This window comes from Papio anubis, chromosome 9 (genome assembly GCF_008728515.1).
Source record: "Papio anubis isolate 15944 chromosome 9, Panubis1.0, whole genome shotgun sequence".
Classification (NCBI taxonomy): domain Eukaryota; kingdom Metazoa; phylum Chordata; class Mammalia; order Primates; family Cercopithecidae; genus Papio; species Papio anubis.
Window position 1 is genome coordinate 227,166 of NC_044984.1, and position 16,198 is coordinate 243,363.

A 16,198-nucleotide genomic window follows, 5' to 3' on the forward strand; every position below is an offset into this window, starting at 1 on the left:
CCTTTGGCTAGGACTCGGGTCTCCTTCATGCGTCCCTCAATTTCCTTTCTTATTCCACAGCGCAAAGGAGGAGGAAGGAAGCTGAGGACGTGTGGAGAGAGGCGGGACAGCCCCCTCTGGTCCAGATGCCTGATGATGGAGGCCCTCAGCCTGGCCCCACCACCAGCCCCCCATCACCGTGCTGAGTGGGCCCCAGGGAGAACTCAGTGGGGGAGGCTATGATGGGGAGGGGCAAGGTCCTAAAGTCACAACTGTAGCATGGGGAAGGGTCAAGGCAGCCAGGCAGAGGGGCAGAAATCAGACAGAACCACTAGCAGTCAGCGGGAAGAATGTGGATTTAATGGAATGAAGGGTGAGGGGGCTCGAAGCCAGCAACAGTCTCACCCCACCCACCAGCACCCACCCAGCTTCCCAAGGGTTTCAGAGGGGCACTCTTGGCACTGGCCTTGCACATCTGTTCAGCAACTCCCGAGCTGAAAAGTGGGAGTGGGAGGCCTCCAGCTCGGCAGGTGGATTCCAAAACACCCCTTTTGTCTTATCCACTCCAGGTGCGGGGCAGGGAAGCACATGCGGCTGCTTCTGCCCTGTCCCCTCTGCAGCCATCCCCACGGCCAGGCTCACAGGCACCATCCCAGGGCCTGCCCCTAACAGTGAGACTCTAGCTCTGTGAGTCTGAGCAGCGAGGTCCTGGGGGTGGCGGGAGCCGAGGGTCCTGCTGGGTTCCGCTGGGGCAGGTCCTCGGCTGGGCACATGAGCTGACGGATTCTCTGCAGGGAGCACGGAGGTGGCTGTCAGGGGGCAGAGTGGGGGCAGGTCTGCCAGCTTCCCTCATCACCAACATCTGCCTGCCTCCCCACACACACACCTGCCCTCCTGTCATCACAGCTCCTGTCTGGGAGTCACCCTGTCTCTTCCTGAGACTTCTCAGCAGCCCCTCTATCGCTCCCTGACACCCAGGCTAGGCCCGCGGGCCCCTCCGTACAACTGTGTGCACCCCGGCTGGCCGTCCACCTGCCAGCACCTGCGAAGCCTCCCAGCCCCTCGGGCTGCCTTCTTGCCCACAAAGGCTCTACCTCTCTGAAGGGGCCCTTGAGGGTGCCAAGTCTGTAGAGGCTCCAGGCAGGAATGCAGACCATGGAGGAAAGAGCCAGGAGCCAGCCCAGGGCATCGCCCCACCACGGGTACGTGTACTTCTTGTTGTAGGTCAGCGGAGTGTACTTGATCAGGGAGAAGAGGAAGGTGGCCTGGGGGGGAACGGACGAGAAAGGGGTTGGGGGCGGGGCCTGTGCCCTCAGCTCCCCCACCCCCAGCAGCCTGGAAGAAATCACCCTCCAAGCCTGGATTCCTTTCAGGCTCTTCTGGGCCAATCGGCCTCCAATCTTCTCCATCCACACTCTGCCCAAAACCCACACCCCCCAGCAGTAGACTGCCACGCCAGGGCCCCTGTGCCCCTGGGCACCTCTACGTGCAGCTGACTGCCAGTTAGGACGTGACTGTGTGCCCACTGCGTGCTGCGAGGTATTTCCCTCCCCTCCTGCACCGTGAGTTTGGGGTATGAGTGCCTCGAGGGTAGAGGCCATGCCTCGTTCCCCCGCTGCCCCTCAGTTTTATCCTGCACACAGCGGGGGCCTGGGAACGGCTGACACAAAGAGATACGGCCAAAGTTCTCTGCAACTTTCTAGCTCGGGCCAGTGGCTTAACCACCTCTTCAACCCCAGCTTCATCTGTAACACCAGTGTAACAGCAGCACTTCCTTTATGGGGCTCTTGTGAAGATGAAATGAGTTAATACGTGTTCAAGCACCTTGGGCCCAGCACCCAGTCAGTGCTCTGTACTGGCCGCTTTTACCACTGCTGTGGTGATTAGAATATTATGAGCCGTCCAGTGCACCCGGGTTCAGTCCTGGCCTGTGACGTTAGACTCACACTGTGGTGTTGGTCAAACCGTCTGACAGCTCTGGACCTCAGTTTATCCTTCTGTGACATGGAAAGGAAGAATCTATCTTGCTGTCGTTTTCTAGAATCCAAAAGCAGGATGAGTGAAAGCCTAAGATGATTTTCAGTTCCTAGGGAGAAGTCCATGGCAGGGCTAACGGCTTCTCTACCCTGCTAGCCACCGTCTCTCCCTCCCTTCATCTGACTTTATCCCTGAAATGATCTTACTGTGCACACAGCTGGCGTGAGGAACAGCCAACAGTATTTGATAAGAGGCCACGGCCTGTACCCAATCATGTCTTCGATGTTGTCGTAGAAACGTCTGGCTCCTACCATGGAGAAAAGGAGGAGGAAGCGGGAGAGTCATTCTTCGGCACCCAGAACATCAGGAGGGGCCACAAACAGACCAGAACAGGCGGGGACCCAGGAAGAGATGGCATCACAGCTGTCTGTTCAAATCGTTGCTGGGAGAAAGCTCTTGCCTGGCTCTCACAGGCATAAACAGCAGCAAGCAGGCCTTGGCCTGGGGACGGGCAGTCACTTCCTGGTTATCGAGGTTGTCAAAAGTTGAAAATGTTTGGACAGGGCAGGATACGAGCCCACCTGAGGTGGTCTAGGTACAGCTATAACCAAGACTGTGGGCAAGGCAGCGTCCGGGGGGCCTTCCAAAGGCAGCAATTTAGGATTTGCCCGATTTTTGAGGTTGGGTAGGGAGGCGCCCCAGGAAAAGGTAAGTGTGAGCAGTGGATGTCTGTTTCGTGTCTAAGGGCCCCGAGATCCTTAGACAAGAGGAGGATGCGGGGACCTAGGGGAGGAGTCACTCACCGTAAACCCAAGCCACACAGAGGGACTCAAAGATGGCCACGAACAGGAGACACATGCCACTGGCGGCATAGTAGTCGAAGAGCTGGAACACGTACATTCCGCCCTGCACGGGAGGAGAGAGCTGTAAAAAGAACTTCATCCAGGGGAAACAGACAGATTCCCTCCTACGCCCTTGAGCGTCACACGGTGGAGGCACCGAGCAGAGCTGGTGAGGATCACAGGAGACGGATCACAAAAGAGAAGTCATTTGTAAGGCGTAAAGCATGAGGCAGATATGAGACGCTAATTATTTTTATTATTGTTTTGAGACAGAAGATAGATGAAATAAGACAGCGATTGTTAGATTATGTCTGAGAACACTTAGGGACTGGCCCCGAAGCCCAAGACATAGCGTGTACTCTCTGGGGAAAGGATTAGGATAAGGGCTGTCATTGATATTGTCAAGCTGACAAGCTGCATCTCCCTCCTTCTCCCTCGAGACGGCACACAGAACTCTCCCCAGCCCCAGGGCTCCCTTTCTCGCTTTGAAGTTTGTACACAGAACTTGGTTCAGCTGCCTGGGAAATCACCAGATCTTGCTGGAGAGGCAGCTTCTCCCAATCCAACGCTCCACATACCTCTTCACTTACTGGGGAGCCAAATGGCTCCTCACCCATCCCTGGAGGTGGGTGGTCCGTGCCCAAAGGCCAGAGGAGGGACCTGCCTACTTTGTCCTTCCTGGGATGGGGAAAAGAGGGAGTCCTAGTGTCCGGAAGCCCGGAAGACCTGCCCTGACCCGAAGCCAGGGTATCTGCCTCACTGACAGGTAGCAGCTGTCACTCGGCTCCTCCTCCCCCATCGTCCCCCACCTCCCAGGCCCTCACCTCCGTGAGCATGACCAGCCCTATGAGGAAGGAGACGACAGATACTCCAAGGATGAGGACTTCCCTCCGGTTCTTCTTGCGGAACACGCGAGGGTACATGTCCACCAGCGCTGTCACCAGGCTTTCTACACACACAAACTGGATGAGAGGGCAAAGGGATTGCAGGGAAGGAGAGCTCCCGAGATGCCCTGTCCCTGAGCGCTGGCTTCTCACTCCCAGGATCAGCCCTGCCAGCCTCACTCTCTCAGGTCCCCAGAGCCATTGTCCTTGCCTGGTGAGGTCAGGACTCACCCTCAAGCTCCCCTGTGCCCCCGAAAGGGCATCCGCTTCTGACATTCACCCAGCCCCCAGCTAGTTTACGGGCCCTTGGGGCATAAAGTTCAACCACATGCCCACTGCTCCTCCTCCCCAGCACACACCCCCCACTCATCTCTCAGCCCCTGAGTGGCTGCCTCTTGATACCTGACTATCCAGTCCCAGGAGAACGACCATGAAGAAGAAACAGCAGGCCCAGAGAGGAGAGAAGGGCAGCATCACCACGGCCCGCGGGTAAGCGATGAAAGCCAGGCCAGGGCCTACGACAAGGAGCAGAGGAACACGGGCCAGTGCCTGGGCCAGCTCCAGGCCGTGTGTGACCCATGGCTTCCCAGTGTGGGACCATGGAATACCAGGAGCTAGAGGAAACTTCACCCCAAAGTTACTAGCACCACCACCATCCTCACCCAGGAGAAGCTACCCCAACCTCCACCCGTTTCTCAGATTTCCAAGGTACCTCTCACTGCATTCTCATTGGCAAGAACAAAATTTAGAGATGGCAGGTGTAAAGGGCAGTGGGTCTAAAAGGACTCCAGATCTCCAGATCTATTGTACAGACCTGAGGTTTCAAGCCTAGAATGAGCTCAGAAGCCAGCAGGCCATAGACATGTGTGAAGCAGACCCGGTGCAAAACACAAGGAGGTGGTAGGGCCTGGTGAGAAGCGGAGCGATCAGGCCCCAGCTGCTAGCGATGATTTCTTGTATTTGTAAGGAATGTAGATGGTACAAAAGAAAATTGCTCCAAGGCCAGGTTTGGCCTGGGGCCTCCAGTTTACCACCTCTGTGCCTGGAGCCCTTTCTGTCACCCTATGACGACGCTGGCACTGATTGCAGAGTGCTGCTGACCCACATCCTCACAGTTCGTGAATGCTTCTCTCAACTGACTCATGTGGCAGGAAAAAATGCACATAACAGAGCCTGGGTCTCCCCATGGGAAGTTCCTCTGAAAAGTGAAGAGCATCACTGTGACCTTGGAGGTCTTTTGCTTCTGCCAGTCCCAGCTCCCACACTGGTGAGGTGGGGATTGTGCAGGGCCTGCCCCACAGGTTTCTGTTGCATGGTACAAGCAGAGTGCCTCGCCCAGCACCTGGCATACAGTCCACACTTAGAAAGTGAGACATGGGCCAGGCACATAGGCTCATGCCTATAATCCCAGCAGTTTGGGAGGTTGGGGTGGGTGGATCACTTGAGGCCAGGGGTTCAAGACCAGCCTGGCCAACATGGTGAAACCCTGTCTCTACTAAAAATACAAAAATTAGCCAGGCATGGTGGCGCATGCCTGCAATCTCAGCTACTCAGGAAGCTGAGGCACGAGAATCACTTCAGCCTGAGAAGTGGGGCTTGCAGTGAGCCAAGATCATGTCACTACACTCCAGCCTGGGTGACAGAGCAAGACTCCCTCTCAAAAAGGTAAAAAAAAAAAAAAAAAAGCGAGAAAGACTATCCTTAATGAGAATCCCAGACCTCCCCCGCCCAGGGCTTGGCATCCTGTGTGGCCCAGGTGTGCTTCTGAATGCCATGGTAAAAAATCATCTTGTGCCGGGCGCAGTGGCTCAAGCCTGTAATCCCAGCACTTTGGGAGGCCGAGACGGGTGGATCACGAGGTCAGGAGATCGAGACCATCCTGGCGAACACGGTGAAAACCCGTCTCTACTAAAAAACACAAAAAACTGGCCGGGCGAGGTGGCGGCGCCTGTAGTCCCAGCTGCTCGGGAGGCTGAGGCAGGAGAATGGCGTGAACCCGGGAGGCGGAGCTTGCAGTGAACTGAGATCGCACCACTGCACTCCAGCCTGGGCGACAGAGCGAGACTCCGTCTCAAAAAAAAAAAAAATCATCTTGTTACAGGGCAAAAGTAGGTGAGCAAGAGCAACATTTTACGGCTTATTCAGATCAGAGCCCAGGCCTTGATGTTATTTGAAAGCAGCAACAACAGCACCTCATGGCGGAAAGGCAGTCACTCACAAACGGGGGAACTCTATATGCTGATAGAAACTTCCCCTTGAGATTCATTTTAAAATGAACAAAATGAGACAAGGTTCAGAACAGTGTATATAGTGTGTTATCATTTGGTTTTTTAAGAAGGAGGCAAGAAATAGAAATAGTAATATGTATCACATGTATATGTCTGTATATATATTTTTTCTCATATATGTCTAAACTATTTCTGGAAGGATAAACACGAAGCAGATAACATTGGCTGCCTCCAGGGTAATGAACTGGAAGTCAAGGATGGGAAGAAAAATGTTCACTGCATGCCTCCTCTTTGAAGCTGGAATTACTGTTGCAGTTCTCCCCCAAGCCATCCCGGAATGCATCCACTGAATGGTGGCCATAGCTCACCCAGAGTGGAGGCGACACGCAGAAACGTCTCTCGACCCTCGCTGCCAGAGGTCTGAACCAGGCTCCCCGCCTCCGGGCCGCCCCAGAAACACTCACCTGACTCGGCCACCTCAGAAATGGGCACCCCCTGCTCCTGGGACATGAAGCCCAGGATGGAGAAGATGGCGAAGCCGGCCACAAAGCTGGTGCCGCTGTTGAGGAAGCAGAGGGCGAGGCAGTCCCTGTGGGGCAGGGGTGAGGAGAGGGTGAATGGCAGGATCAGAACGGGGCTGCGACCTCTCCCGCTTCCTGTCTGGGAGCACAGCCCCTCCTGACGGACACTGTCCTGGCCCCTTCACGGAAGCCGGAGCAGGGCTACCTGGCAGAATTCAGAGGACCACACATAGCATGGGCTCTCCTCCGACACTCCCTGGCCCCCCCAGCCCAGGCATGGAATAAATCAAGGTAGTCCTGAAAGAATGAGGCTCCAGGGAAGTAAAACATGAATCTAGATGTGTCAAACTGCCACACAGCCGCCCCTCTCTGCCATCCTGGTCCACTCCTCGTGGGACACTACCACTCGGCCATGATCCCATTTGGCGTGCCAACGCAGGGATAGAGACGTGGTGATCCCAAACAAGAAGTAACTCTTAGTCACCTAAATTCAATGTTGAGATGCACAAGAATGATTTCATTTCAGCTATGCTTCAGCTGGTATTAAAATTGGCTTAAATTTTCTGAGCACAAACCAGGTAGGCAAGGAGAGAACAATGGGGACAGGACGTGAAGTGAGGGAGATGGTGTGAAAAATGGGTAAGGATTCAAAGTTTTGGGGGCAGAGTTACCGAGCAGGCAAGACTGGGGTGCAATGCATGACATTGCTAATCACAGTAGGACCTCACTTATCATCGATACATTCTTGCAAATTGCAACTTTATGCAAAACAACCTATAATGAAACCAGTTTTTTTTTTCTCATCAAAGTTATAAGGAAATGACATTATTCAAAGACCTGTTGTGCTTCTCAGGCTTGCTTACCTAGCACTCCTGAGCCCACCAACCTCTACATCAGCCAGGAGGCCAGGTCCTCCTGCTGTGGTCTCCCAGCCAATCACAACTATCCCACCCTTTCAGATGCAATTCTCTGTCCACCTTGCAGTTGGCTCCTTGCAGCTCCTGGTAGCCCTGGGGGGTTGGATATGGAAATGTAGACAGGGGGGCAGATCCAGGAGCTGATGTACCCTCCGACTCACCCTCGTCTAGCATGGCTGGAGGGACAGTAGAGAGATGCCGGTGTGTGGCTCAGGCCCCACGCCCCCAATCACCTGTAGCAGTTGTTGTGGTATTTGTTGTAGCTGCCCAGGGCTGTCAGGCACCCAAGACAGATGGCGAAGGAGAAGAAGATCTGGGTGCCCGCATCCATCCACACCTACAAAGGGAAAGGGCAAGAAAGGTGAACTCCCAGGAAAGCCGGGCCATTCAAGCCATGGAAGGACATAGGCATGTGGCTGAGTCGGACACTGGCTAGGGATGGTGAGAAACCTGTTCTCAGCCAACACTGGCATCCTGCGACCTCTGTCACCCCGGTGGGCTCTACTCCCTGGGCTCCTGGATGAAGTTTCTTGGGCACTACTAGGATAGGACAGGCATTAAGCATTCAAAGAAAACGAAAAAGACTAAAAGACCCGTGGTGGGAGTGTGTAGGAGGGTGGAACAGGGTTCTAGAACAAAGTTAGGTCTCCTGTCAAGGTTTGGATCCTAGGTTCTGCCCCCACTTTCTCCTGTGACCAGTGTGGAGGAATCCAGGCACAGGGTCTCCGGGACACTCTCCCCAACATCAGGGCTGCCACCAGTATGTAGCTTTGTCCCTCACATCTCAGCCACCTCTGTCTGCAGACAGGGAGAGTAATTCTCAGCCCGCAAAAAGGCAAAAGGACGAACAGAACACCTCTGAAAAGGGCTTTGTAGTGCTTGGGAGGGGAAAAATCACAGTCCAGCTAAACATAGAGTTGGCTGTTATTGTTATTATCTCAGCTGGCTCGCCCAGCCTGTGCATGTTGTGATTTAGATCTAGCAGCTAGAATAACATCCCAGACAGAAAGAACATCAAGGCAACAGGACCGAGTGACCCCGCAGATCTGCAGGACCCTCCCCAGGCACTCCTGCCCCGGCGACGTGCGCACAGCCAGGGAGCACCCCGCTATGGACGAAGACATCCAAGCAGGTGTTCCTCACGTGTCTGCGTTCCTAACGGAAAGGGCACCGGATGACCCGTCTGTGTCTTTTGCTCAGCCTCATTCCGGTACCCCCAAGCATGCCCCTACTTTCCATAAAACCCTCTATCAGGCCTCCAATTCCTCAGTCCCTTCTTGGTCTTTGCCTGCCTGCCTAGGCATGGTCACCACCCTCAGCCCCTACCCCTTGCTCCCTCCTTTCACGCTCACCCCTACCAAAGCGGCCACATTCCTCAGCAGTGTAGGGGCCCGAGGGATCCATCAGCAGGCTGACCGCCTCAGAATCACGCCGATTCCTCAGTCAGCATCCCCAGTGGAGACGCTAAATCCCTAGGCCTGAAGGAGAACCCAGAACTCGTATCCTTTTCAGAGCTTCCTGGGTGATCCTAATGGTCACCAGGTATGGGATGCCCCTATCGGGGTGCACCCAGGGCACCCATCCTCTTATCATGTTTCCATTCTGCAGGGCCAGGGACAGAGTAGGGAAGACGGTAGGGGGAAGGGGAGAATGTCTCCAGCCTCCCATTCTTGAGTTCACTGGGAATCCCGTCCTGAGATGGTCTGTGAGGCAGGAGGCGCCACCAGGAACAAGGGGTCAGCAGCAAGAAGCACAGAGGAGGGTTTGGAGGGGCCGGAGCCAGTGAGGAAATCACACAGAGAAGGAAGTGGTAGGAATGAAATGCTAGAGAAGGAAACGGTAGGAAAGAAAGACAAACTCTGAGGACAGGCAAGGGGAGTGCTTGCAAATTTCAGCGTCTCGCTTCTCCCAGTTAAAAAAAAAAGTTTCGGTGTGATGCCACACCAGCTTTGAGGAGATAGATGCCTTGGCCAGTCTGTTTCCTCCTTTGAGATGTTCCAAATCCTTTTCTCTTCTAAAACTCTACCACACAGATCGTGCACAGATAGTCATCTCAGGAAAACTCACTGACTTTGGCATGAAAGTCATTTGGTTCTATCTTATTCCTGCTTCACCGGCTACGTTATTGGCAGCTTCAAGAGCAGGACCTTCTGGCGAAAGGCCCTGAGCTTATAGAGAAAGCGTTTCCCCAGGGTGAGAGGTGGAAGGGTTCAGGACCAATGCGTGTCTCCTGGGTACTGCCCCTTCATGAGGTCAGGCACCTCCTCCCAAAAACGTCATTCAGGATGTGGCTCAGGAGCCTGGAGGCCTCACGCCTTGGACGTTTGCTCCCGGGCCCGACAGTGCACTGGGTGCAGACCGGGCCATGAGTTCCCAAGGAAGCACACTGTAGCTGCCCACACACAGGCAGAGGCACAAGCCTGAGATGGGCAGCTTTGTGAACTTGTGCTTGGGAAGGAATAATAAGAGAAATCGTGACTTGGCCATTCACCTCGCCTCGGCAGGGGTGGGAGGTCAGAGTGGGGTCATGTGGAGACTGAGTTGGGGGAGCCATTAATGAGAACCAAGGAAAATGCAGCGGGAGGGCTGGAAACCCAGAGCACAAGGGTCAATGCACTGTTTGACCAAAGCCTTTGACTACAGCCCCCTCGCTGGGAGCTTGGCAAGCCGCAGCTCCCCACACAGCTGCTGCCCGACAAGCCTGCTGGGCTGGGGAAAAGAACAGGGTCAGAAGCAGGGCTGAGGGACACGCAGAGCAAGCTGTTCCATTCCCACCACAGGCGCCCACCCCCTGCCCACGCCAGGAGCTCTGGTTTCTGGAAGAAAGCTCTGACATGTCTTTGGCTAGGGCAGAAGGCCGACCGAGGGAAAAACAAGTGTGAAAAATTCTTGGTGGAACGCAGGTAAAAAGAGGTCTTGGGGGGAAAGAGGAGGAGAGAGGATCTGGGAGAAATGTTTTCAGCCTCAAGTCCAACCCCCAGAATTATCCATCTCTCTCTACTGTTTTTAGGAAGGCAATGTGGTGTGACGGAAAAGCACGGGCTCTGAAGTTACGTTAATCTGGGCTCAATTCCTGACTTTATTAATTGCTGGCTGTGTGGCCTTAGGCAAGTCACTTAACCTCCCTGAACCTCCCTTTTCTCCTGAGGAAAATGGGTATAATAACAAATAAAATAATGTATGTGAAATGCCTAACACATAAATAAATATTCGTTTCCCATCTCACCTTCTAGAATAATAAAAAGCAGCTCTTAAAACTCTCAAATAATTCATATTCTTTGGGAAATATCTTTCACGGTGAATAAGACAGCAGTCTTCGAAAAACTACTTGAGATCAACCCAAGCTCCCCCGCGTGCTAGTTTTGTGATTCTGGGCAAGTTTCTTGGGTTCCCTAAGCTTCTGTTTCTCCCTCTGTAAGATGAGGCTGACCCCACACTCACAGGGTTGGACTGTGTCAAGCACTCGGCAAAGGGCCTGGCAAATAAGGAGGACGCAATAAGGTTAGCTTTGGCCACTGTTTACTGCTATTATTTTAAAAAGCAACTCATCTTTCATTGGTAATGAGGTGGCATAGATTGGATTTCAATGCTAAAATAAAGACTAGTTCTAATCGGTGATTTCAACTTCCTCCCTAAACAAACCTTTCCTTAGACTTGCTTCACGTAGGGATTTAAAAGGTTCCAGGAGGGCTCTTTGGTGCCCTCCTCCCGTCCCCCGCCTTTGGCAATCTCCTAAAGTGCAGCAGAACGGGCACAGGGCCAGGACCCAGGAAAGAAACGAGTGGCCTGAACAAAGCGCAGGGTTCCAGCAGAGCCCTGGGTCTCCAGTGGCCACTCTCCAGGGGGACGAGACAAGACCTGGGAACACCGGGAAAGGTAGCAACCTGCCCCCCACACAGCAAGCCCAACAGGAAAAGGGGAGCAAACAAGAGGGGAGCACGGCATGGTCTCTGCCTGGCCCCCAACCACCAGCCTCAGTGCTCGGCAGAGAGATCCGCCTCTGGTCTCTGTGTCGTGGAGAAGAAATTTTGCACCTTTCTCGAGTGCCAGGCAAATGCCAGTGAGAATAATCACACTTCCCGGGGAGTGCCAACGAGATTCAATTAGGGCTCTGGCAGAGCCCCCACACCCCGCAGGTGCTGCTGTGTTCACTGACAACAAAGGCCCAGCTTCAGCATGAGACTTGGACCAGGCAGAGAAGGCGGCCGCTCAGGACCCGTCCTGGCACTTGGCCCAGCCCCCTCCCCACCGCCCCAAAGCACTTGGAAGACAGACGCTGCCTGCACGGCCCAAAGCTGGCTGGAATGGAAAGAACGGTATCCCGGACCACAGGCTGAAAGAGGTCTTTGTCCCTGCAGTCACCCAGACAGAGACTTAGGGTCTCATTAATGCTCAGAACTTGAAAGCGACCCGGTCCACCTTCTTTATGTTTTCTGGAAGCTATTATGTACCAAACGTGGCACTGGAACAGATTCGGCACGTAGTAGATACTCATAGTAGATTCATTCAGGTTTTTTCTGATAAGCTGTGAGAGAAACAAAGATGAGCAGCCAGGGACCTCGTCTCCAAGAGTGGACCATAAAGTGCATGGCATTTGTCACCCTTCGGACCCAGTCCCAGCTGCAGGTATGAGGGTGAAAATATGCTTGAAGCTCTCTAGGCCTTAAGGTCCTAATCTATAAAATGGGGTTGCCTGGTTGACCTGCTGTGAGCGTTTGCTGAAATAACGCATGTAAGCCTCTGAACGATGTCAGGGACAGAGGAAGCACGCCCTAGTAGTTAGCTGTAAATAGCTGATCAGGACAAAGCCGTGAATCTGTTGTGGAAATACTGAGCCCCTCTGTCCTTCCTCCCTGCCTGTCACCTTTCCTGGTCCTGCCTGCATCCTCTCTGGCCTACCTGCGGACAAAGGTGATCAGTGATCTTCGTAGCTTAGCCACTGGTTCTCAACTCTGCCGCTCCAGAACCACCGTGGCTTTCTCGTGTGCGGGGAATCCAAGCCAAACTCTTCACCCGGCCTTCAAAGCCTCCCCTCCTCTCAGCTTCCCCCACAACTCCTGCTCGCCACCTGCTGTCCACCACAGCCCTTTGGTTCTAGGTAAGTCAAAGGGCTTATGATTCACAAAACAAAGATATCCTTTGCCTGGTCTGCCATAATTACTGGCTGCACAAACTTAGGCCATGGTGGGCTCATCTTACAATGAGGAACATGCACTGGGGTCCTAGAAGGATCCCAGTTGTGCTTCGACAGTTTGGCTCCAAAGTCTGACTGCAGCCCTAGTGCCCGGCGTGGACATGCGGCAGTAGCAATCCTATCTCTGTGCTGGCTGAGAAATGGGAGAAGGGAAAGATAAGCCTCTATCCCACCAGACGGTTATTGAGAAACACTCAGGACCAGGGCTACTCGACTCTGCAGGGAGGTTTCTGAAGAGCAGTGGTCTGGCTGCTTCCGGAAGCCACAGCGTCCCAGTAGAGCTCAGGATTAAAGAATCAAAACCGGGCCGCAGTGGCCAGGAGACGGAGAACGGCGTGGCTTCCGGATCGCCTGACGTTCCGCACCAGGGGGAGCCATTGCCCCTGTGTGCACGGAGCTCCCAGCCTCGGTGTGCCTGTCCCCTTTCTCTTGCTCCCTGTCAGCAACGTCGTGAATATGCTGGTGCCCGACTATTTTAAAACGTTTGGAGCCATCCCAGTGTCTTCTATGTGTGGGAGCCACTCGCCCTTTTTCTCCTTGGGGCTTCTTTCACAGACACAGAGAGATCCTCCGGCAACAAGAGGAGGGTCTCCAGGTCGCACACTCACTCCCCCGGCAGGGTGGCCTCTGCGCCCAGGAGGCAGAGGCAGGGCATAACCGCGTAACATTTCAGGGCCTCTGGGTCAGAGATTACCCACGCTCCCCTCCGGCCCTCAACACCTCCTAGCTTTGCCAGCTTTCAACTGGCTGCCAAACAGGGGAAGGTAGGAGACCTGTCAGAGGCGGGGCGGCCCATTCCAGGTCTTGCTTTTTAACCCCCTTCAGGCAGCAGGCAACACCAGCTCTCCCTACCCAGACGGTGAAAAAACTGTAGCAGAGAGAGTGCAGACCACGAAGGCAGGGTGGGGAGGAGACCCGGAGTCTCTGGACATCTGACAGGGAAACTTAACACTAGCCCAGCTGGCTGAGGGCAGGGCCAGGGAGCTGGGACCTAGACGTGGGTCACATGGGCAGAGGGAGGGAACCAGGAGGCAGATTGAGGGGTAAGAATTAAAGAGGAAGCTCAGTAGGAGACAAGCCCCTAAGAGATAAATGTATGAAGTGGGTGGGGAGAGGATGGGAGAAGGATACCCGAGTAAGGACTGTGAGTGACACTTGCGGCCCTTGAGAAATATTACTAGAAATATTACCCTAGTAATATTTGCCTGGGTTCCCTGGCAGCTGTGAACCCAAGAAGGGACAGTGTCCGACACCTTATGACCACAAACAGCTGCTAACACGTCAGAGGCATTTGAACCAGAGCGACTCCAGCTTGAACAGGGGTGGGTGAAATAAAGCTGAGACCTACTGGGCTGCGATCCCAGGAGGTGAGGCCTTCTCAGTCACGGGATGAGACAGGAGGTCGTCACGTCCCCAGACGCAGGTCATAAAGACCTTGCTGATAAAACAGGTTTCAGTAAAGGAGACAGCCAAAACCCGCGAAAACCAAGATGGTGACAGAAGTGACCTCTGGTCTTCCTCACCACTCTTTACATGCAAATTAGTATGCGTTAGCATGCCTGAAAGACCCTCCCACCAGTGCCATGACAGTTTACAAATGCGAAGGGAGTTAACCTCTATGGTCTGAAATCGGGGGAGAACCTTCAGTTTTGGGAATTGCCCACACCTTTCCGGAAAACTGATGAATAACCCACCCCTTGTTTAGCATATAATCGAGAAATAACCATAAAAACAGGCAACCAGTAGCCCTGGGGCATCCTACCTATGGAGCAGCCATTCTTTATTCCTTTATTTTATTTTATTTTATTTTATTTTATTTTATTTTATTTTAGAGACAGAGTCTCACTCTGTTGGCCAGGCTGGAGTGCAGTGGCGCCATCTCAGCTCACTGCAACATTCGCCTCCCGGGTTCAAGTGATTCTCCTGCCTCAGCCTCCCGAGTAGCTGGCATTACAGGCTCCCACCACCACGCCCGGCTAATTTTTGTATTTTTTAGTAGAGGGGGGGTTTCACTATGTTGGCCAGACTGGTCTTGAACTCCTAACATCAAATGATCCACCCACCTCGGCCTCCCAAAGTGCTGGGATTACAGGCGTGAGCCAGTGCACCTGGCCTCCTTTACTTTCCTAATAAGCTTGCTTTTGCTTTATTCTACTCCCCCCAAATTCTTTCTTGTGCAAGGTCCAAGAACCCTCTCTTGGGGTCTGGATTGGGACCCCTCTCCAGCAACAAACAGATATCTAGAGAAGGAAGGGTGCACCCCTGTTGCCACTGTGGACGTCCTAGGGTAGTGCTAGGTGCAGGGGTTCCCTGCCAGAGTGCAGGGCAAGCCTGGAGCTCAGGTGCCCCAGGAGTCACGTGAGGGCTGCTGTCTGTGGTTTCTTACCTGGGGATCCCACAGACGCGTGAGGTTTGGGTACAGGTAAAACTGAATTCCTTGGGCTGCCCCAGGCAACGTCACCCCTCGAATTAACAGGACCACCAGCATGAGGTAAGGAAATGTGGCCGTGAAGTACACCACCTGGTCATGGGCAAATGAGAGACAAGGAGCTTGTGAGTGAGGAAGTGGCAGGGGCAGGAGGCAGGGGCAGGAGCTCCTCAGAAAAGGTCAAGGGAGTGTTCCTCCTGCTCCCAGCTCGCCCGCAGCTGTTTAGTTCTGTTGCGGGAAGTCAGGGACCCCCCGAATGGAGGGACCGGCTGGGAGCCACGGCAGAGGAACATAAATTGTGAAGATTTCATGGACATTTATCAGTTTCCAAATAATACTTTTATAATTTCTTATGCCTGTTTTTACTTTAATCTCTTAATCCTGTTGTCTTTGTAAGCTGAGGATGTATATCACCTCAGGACCACTGTGATAAATGTGTTAACTGTACAAATTGATTGTAAAACACGTGTGTTTGAACAATATGAAATCAGTGCACCTTGAAAAAGAACAGAATAACAGCGATTTTTGAGGAACAAGGGAAACAACCATAAGGTCTGACTGCCTGTGGGGTCAGGCAAAAAGAGCCATAGTTTTCTTCTTGCAGAGAGCCTGTAAGTGGACGTGCAAGTAGGAGAGATATCACTACATTCTTTTTCTAGCAAGGAATATTAATAATAATACCCTGGGAAAGGAATGCATTCCTGGGGGGAGGTCTATAAATGGCCGCTCTGGGAATATCTGCCTTATGCAGTTGAGATAAGGACTGAGATACGCCCTGGCCTCCTGCAGTACCCTCAGGCTTACTAGGGTTGGGAAAACTCCGCCCTGGTAAATTTGTGGTCAGACCGGTTCTCTGCTCTCGAACCCTGTTTTCTGTTGTTTAAGATGTTTATCAAGACCATACATGCACTGCTGAACATAGACCCTTATTAGTAGTTCTGCTTTTGCCCTTTGCCCTGTGATCTTTGTTGGACCTTTATTAGTGGCTCTACTTTTGCCCCTTGTCCTGTTCCCTCAGAAGCATGTGATCTTTGTTAGACCCTTATTAGTAGTTCTGCTTTTTGCCCTTTGAAGCATGTGATCTTTGTACCTACTCCCTGTTCTTACACCCCCTCCCCTTTTGAAACCCTTAATAAAAACTTGCTGGTTTGAGGCTCAGGCGGGCATCACGGTCCTACTGATATGTGATGTCGCCCCCGGCAGCCCAGCTATAAAATTCCTCTCTTTG

At 53.3% G+C, this 16,198-nt stretch overlaps 1 protein-coding gene across 9 annotated transcripts in view; it reads right to left on the minus strand.

Annotated features, from left to right (window-relative positions):
- Positions 1–317: 317 nt before the first annotated feature.
- The window catches only part of SLC6A13 (solute carrier family 6 member 13), a 47,779-nt gene continuing 31,898 nt past the window's right edge, over positions 318–16,198 (minus strand). For all 9 annotated transcript variants that reach the window (XM_021921891.2, XM_003905782.5, XM_021921892.2 and 6 more), the window contains 9 exons: positions 14,929–15,063; positions 7,582–7,685; positions 6,375–6,499; positions 4,085–4,197; positions 3,623–3,760; positions 2,760–2,862; positions 2,163–2,263; positions 1,074–1,244; positions 318–767 (listed from right to left, as the gene is read on the minus strand). In XM_021921891.2, coding sequence (XP_021777583.1) covers positions 645–767; positions 1,074–1,244; positions 2,163–2,263; positions 2,760–2,862; positions 3,623–3,760; positions 4,085–4,197; positions 6,375–6,499; positions 7,582–7,685; positions 14,929–15,063 — 1,113 coding nt within the window. In that variant the 3' untranslated portion in view covers positions 318–644. The remainder of the gene's footprint in view (positions 768–1,073; positions 1,245–2,162; positions 2,264–2,759; positions 2,863–3,622; positions 3,761–4,084; positions 4,198–6,374; positions 6,500–7,581; positions 7,686–14,928; positions 15,064–16,198) is intronic.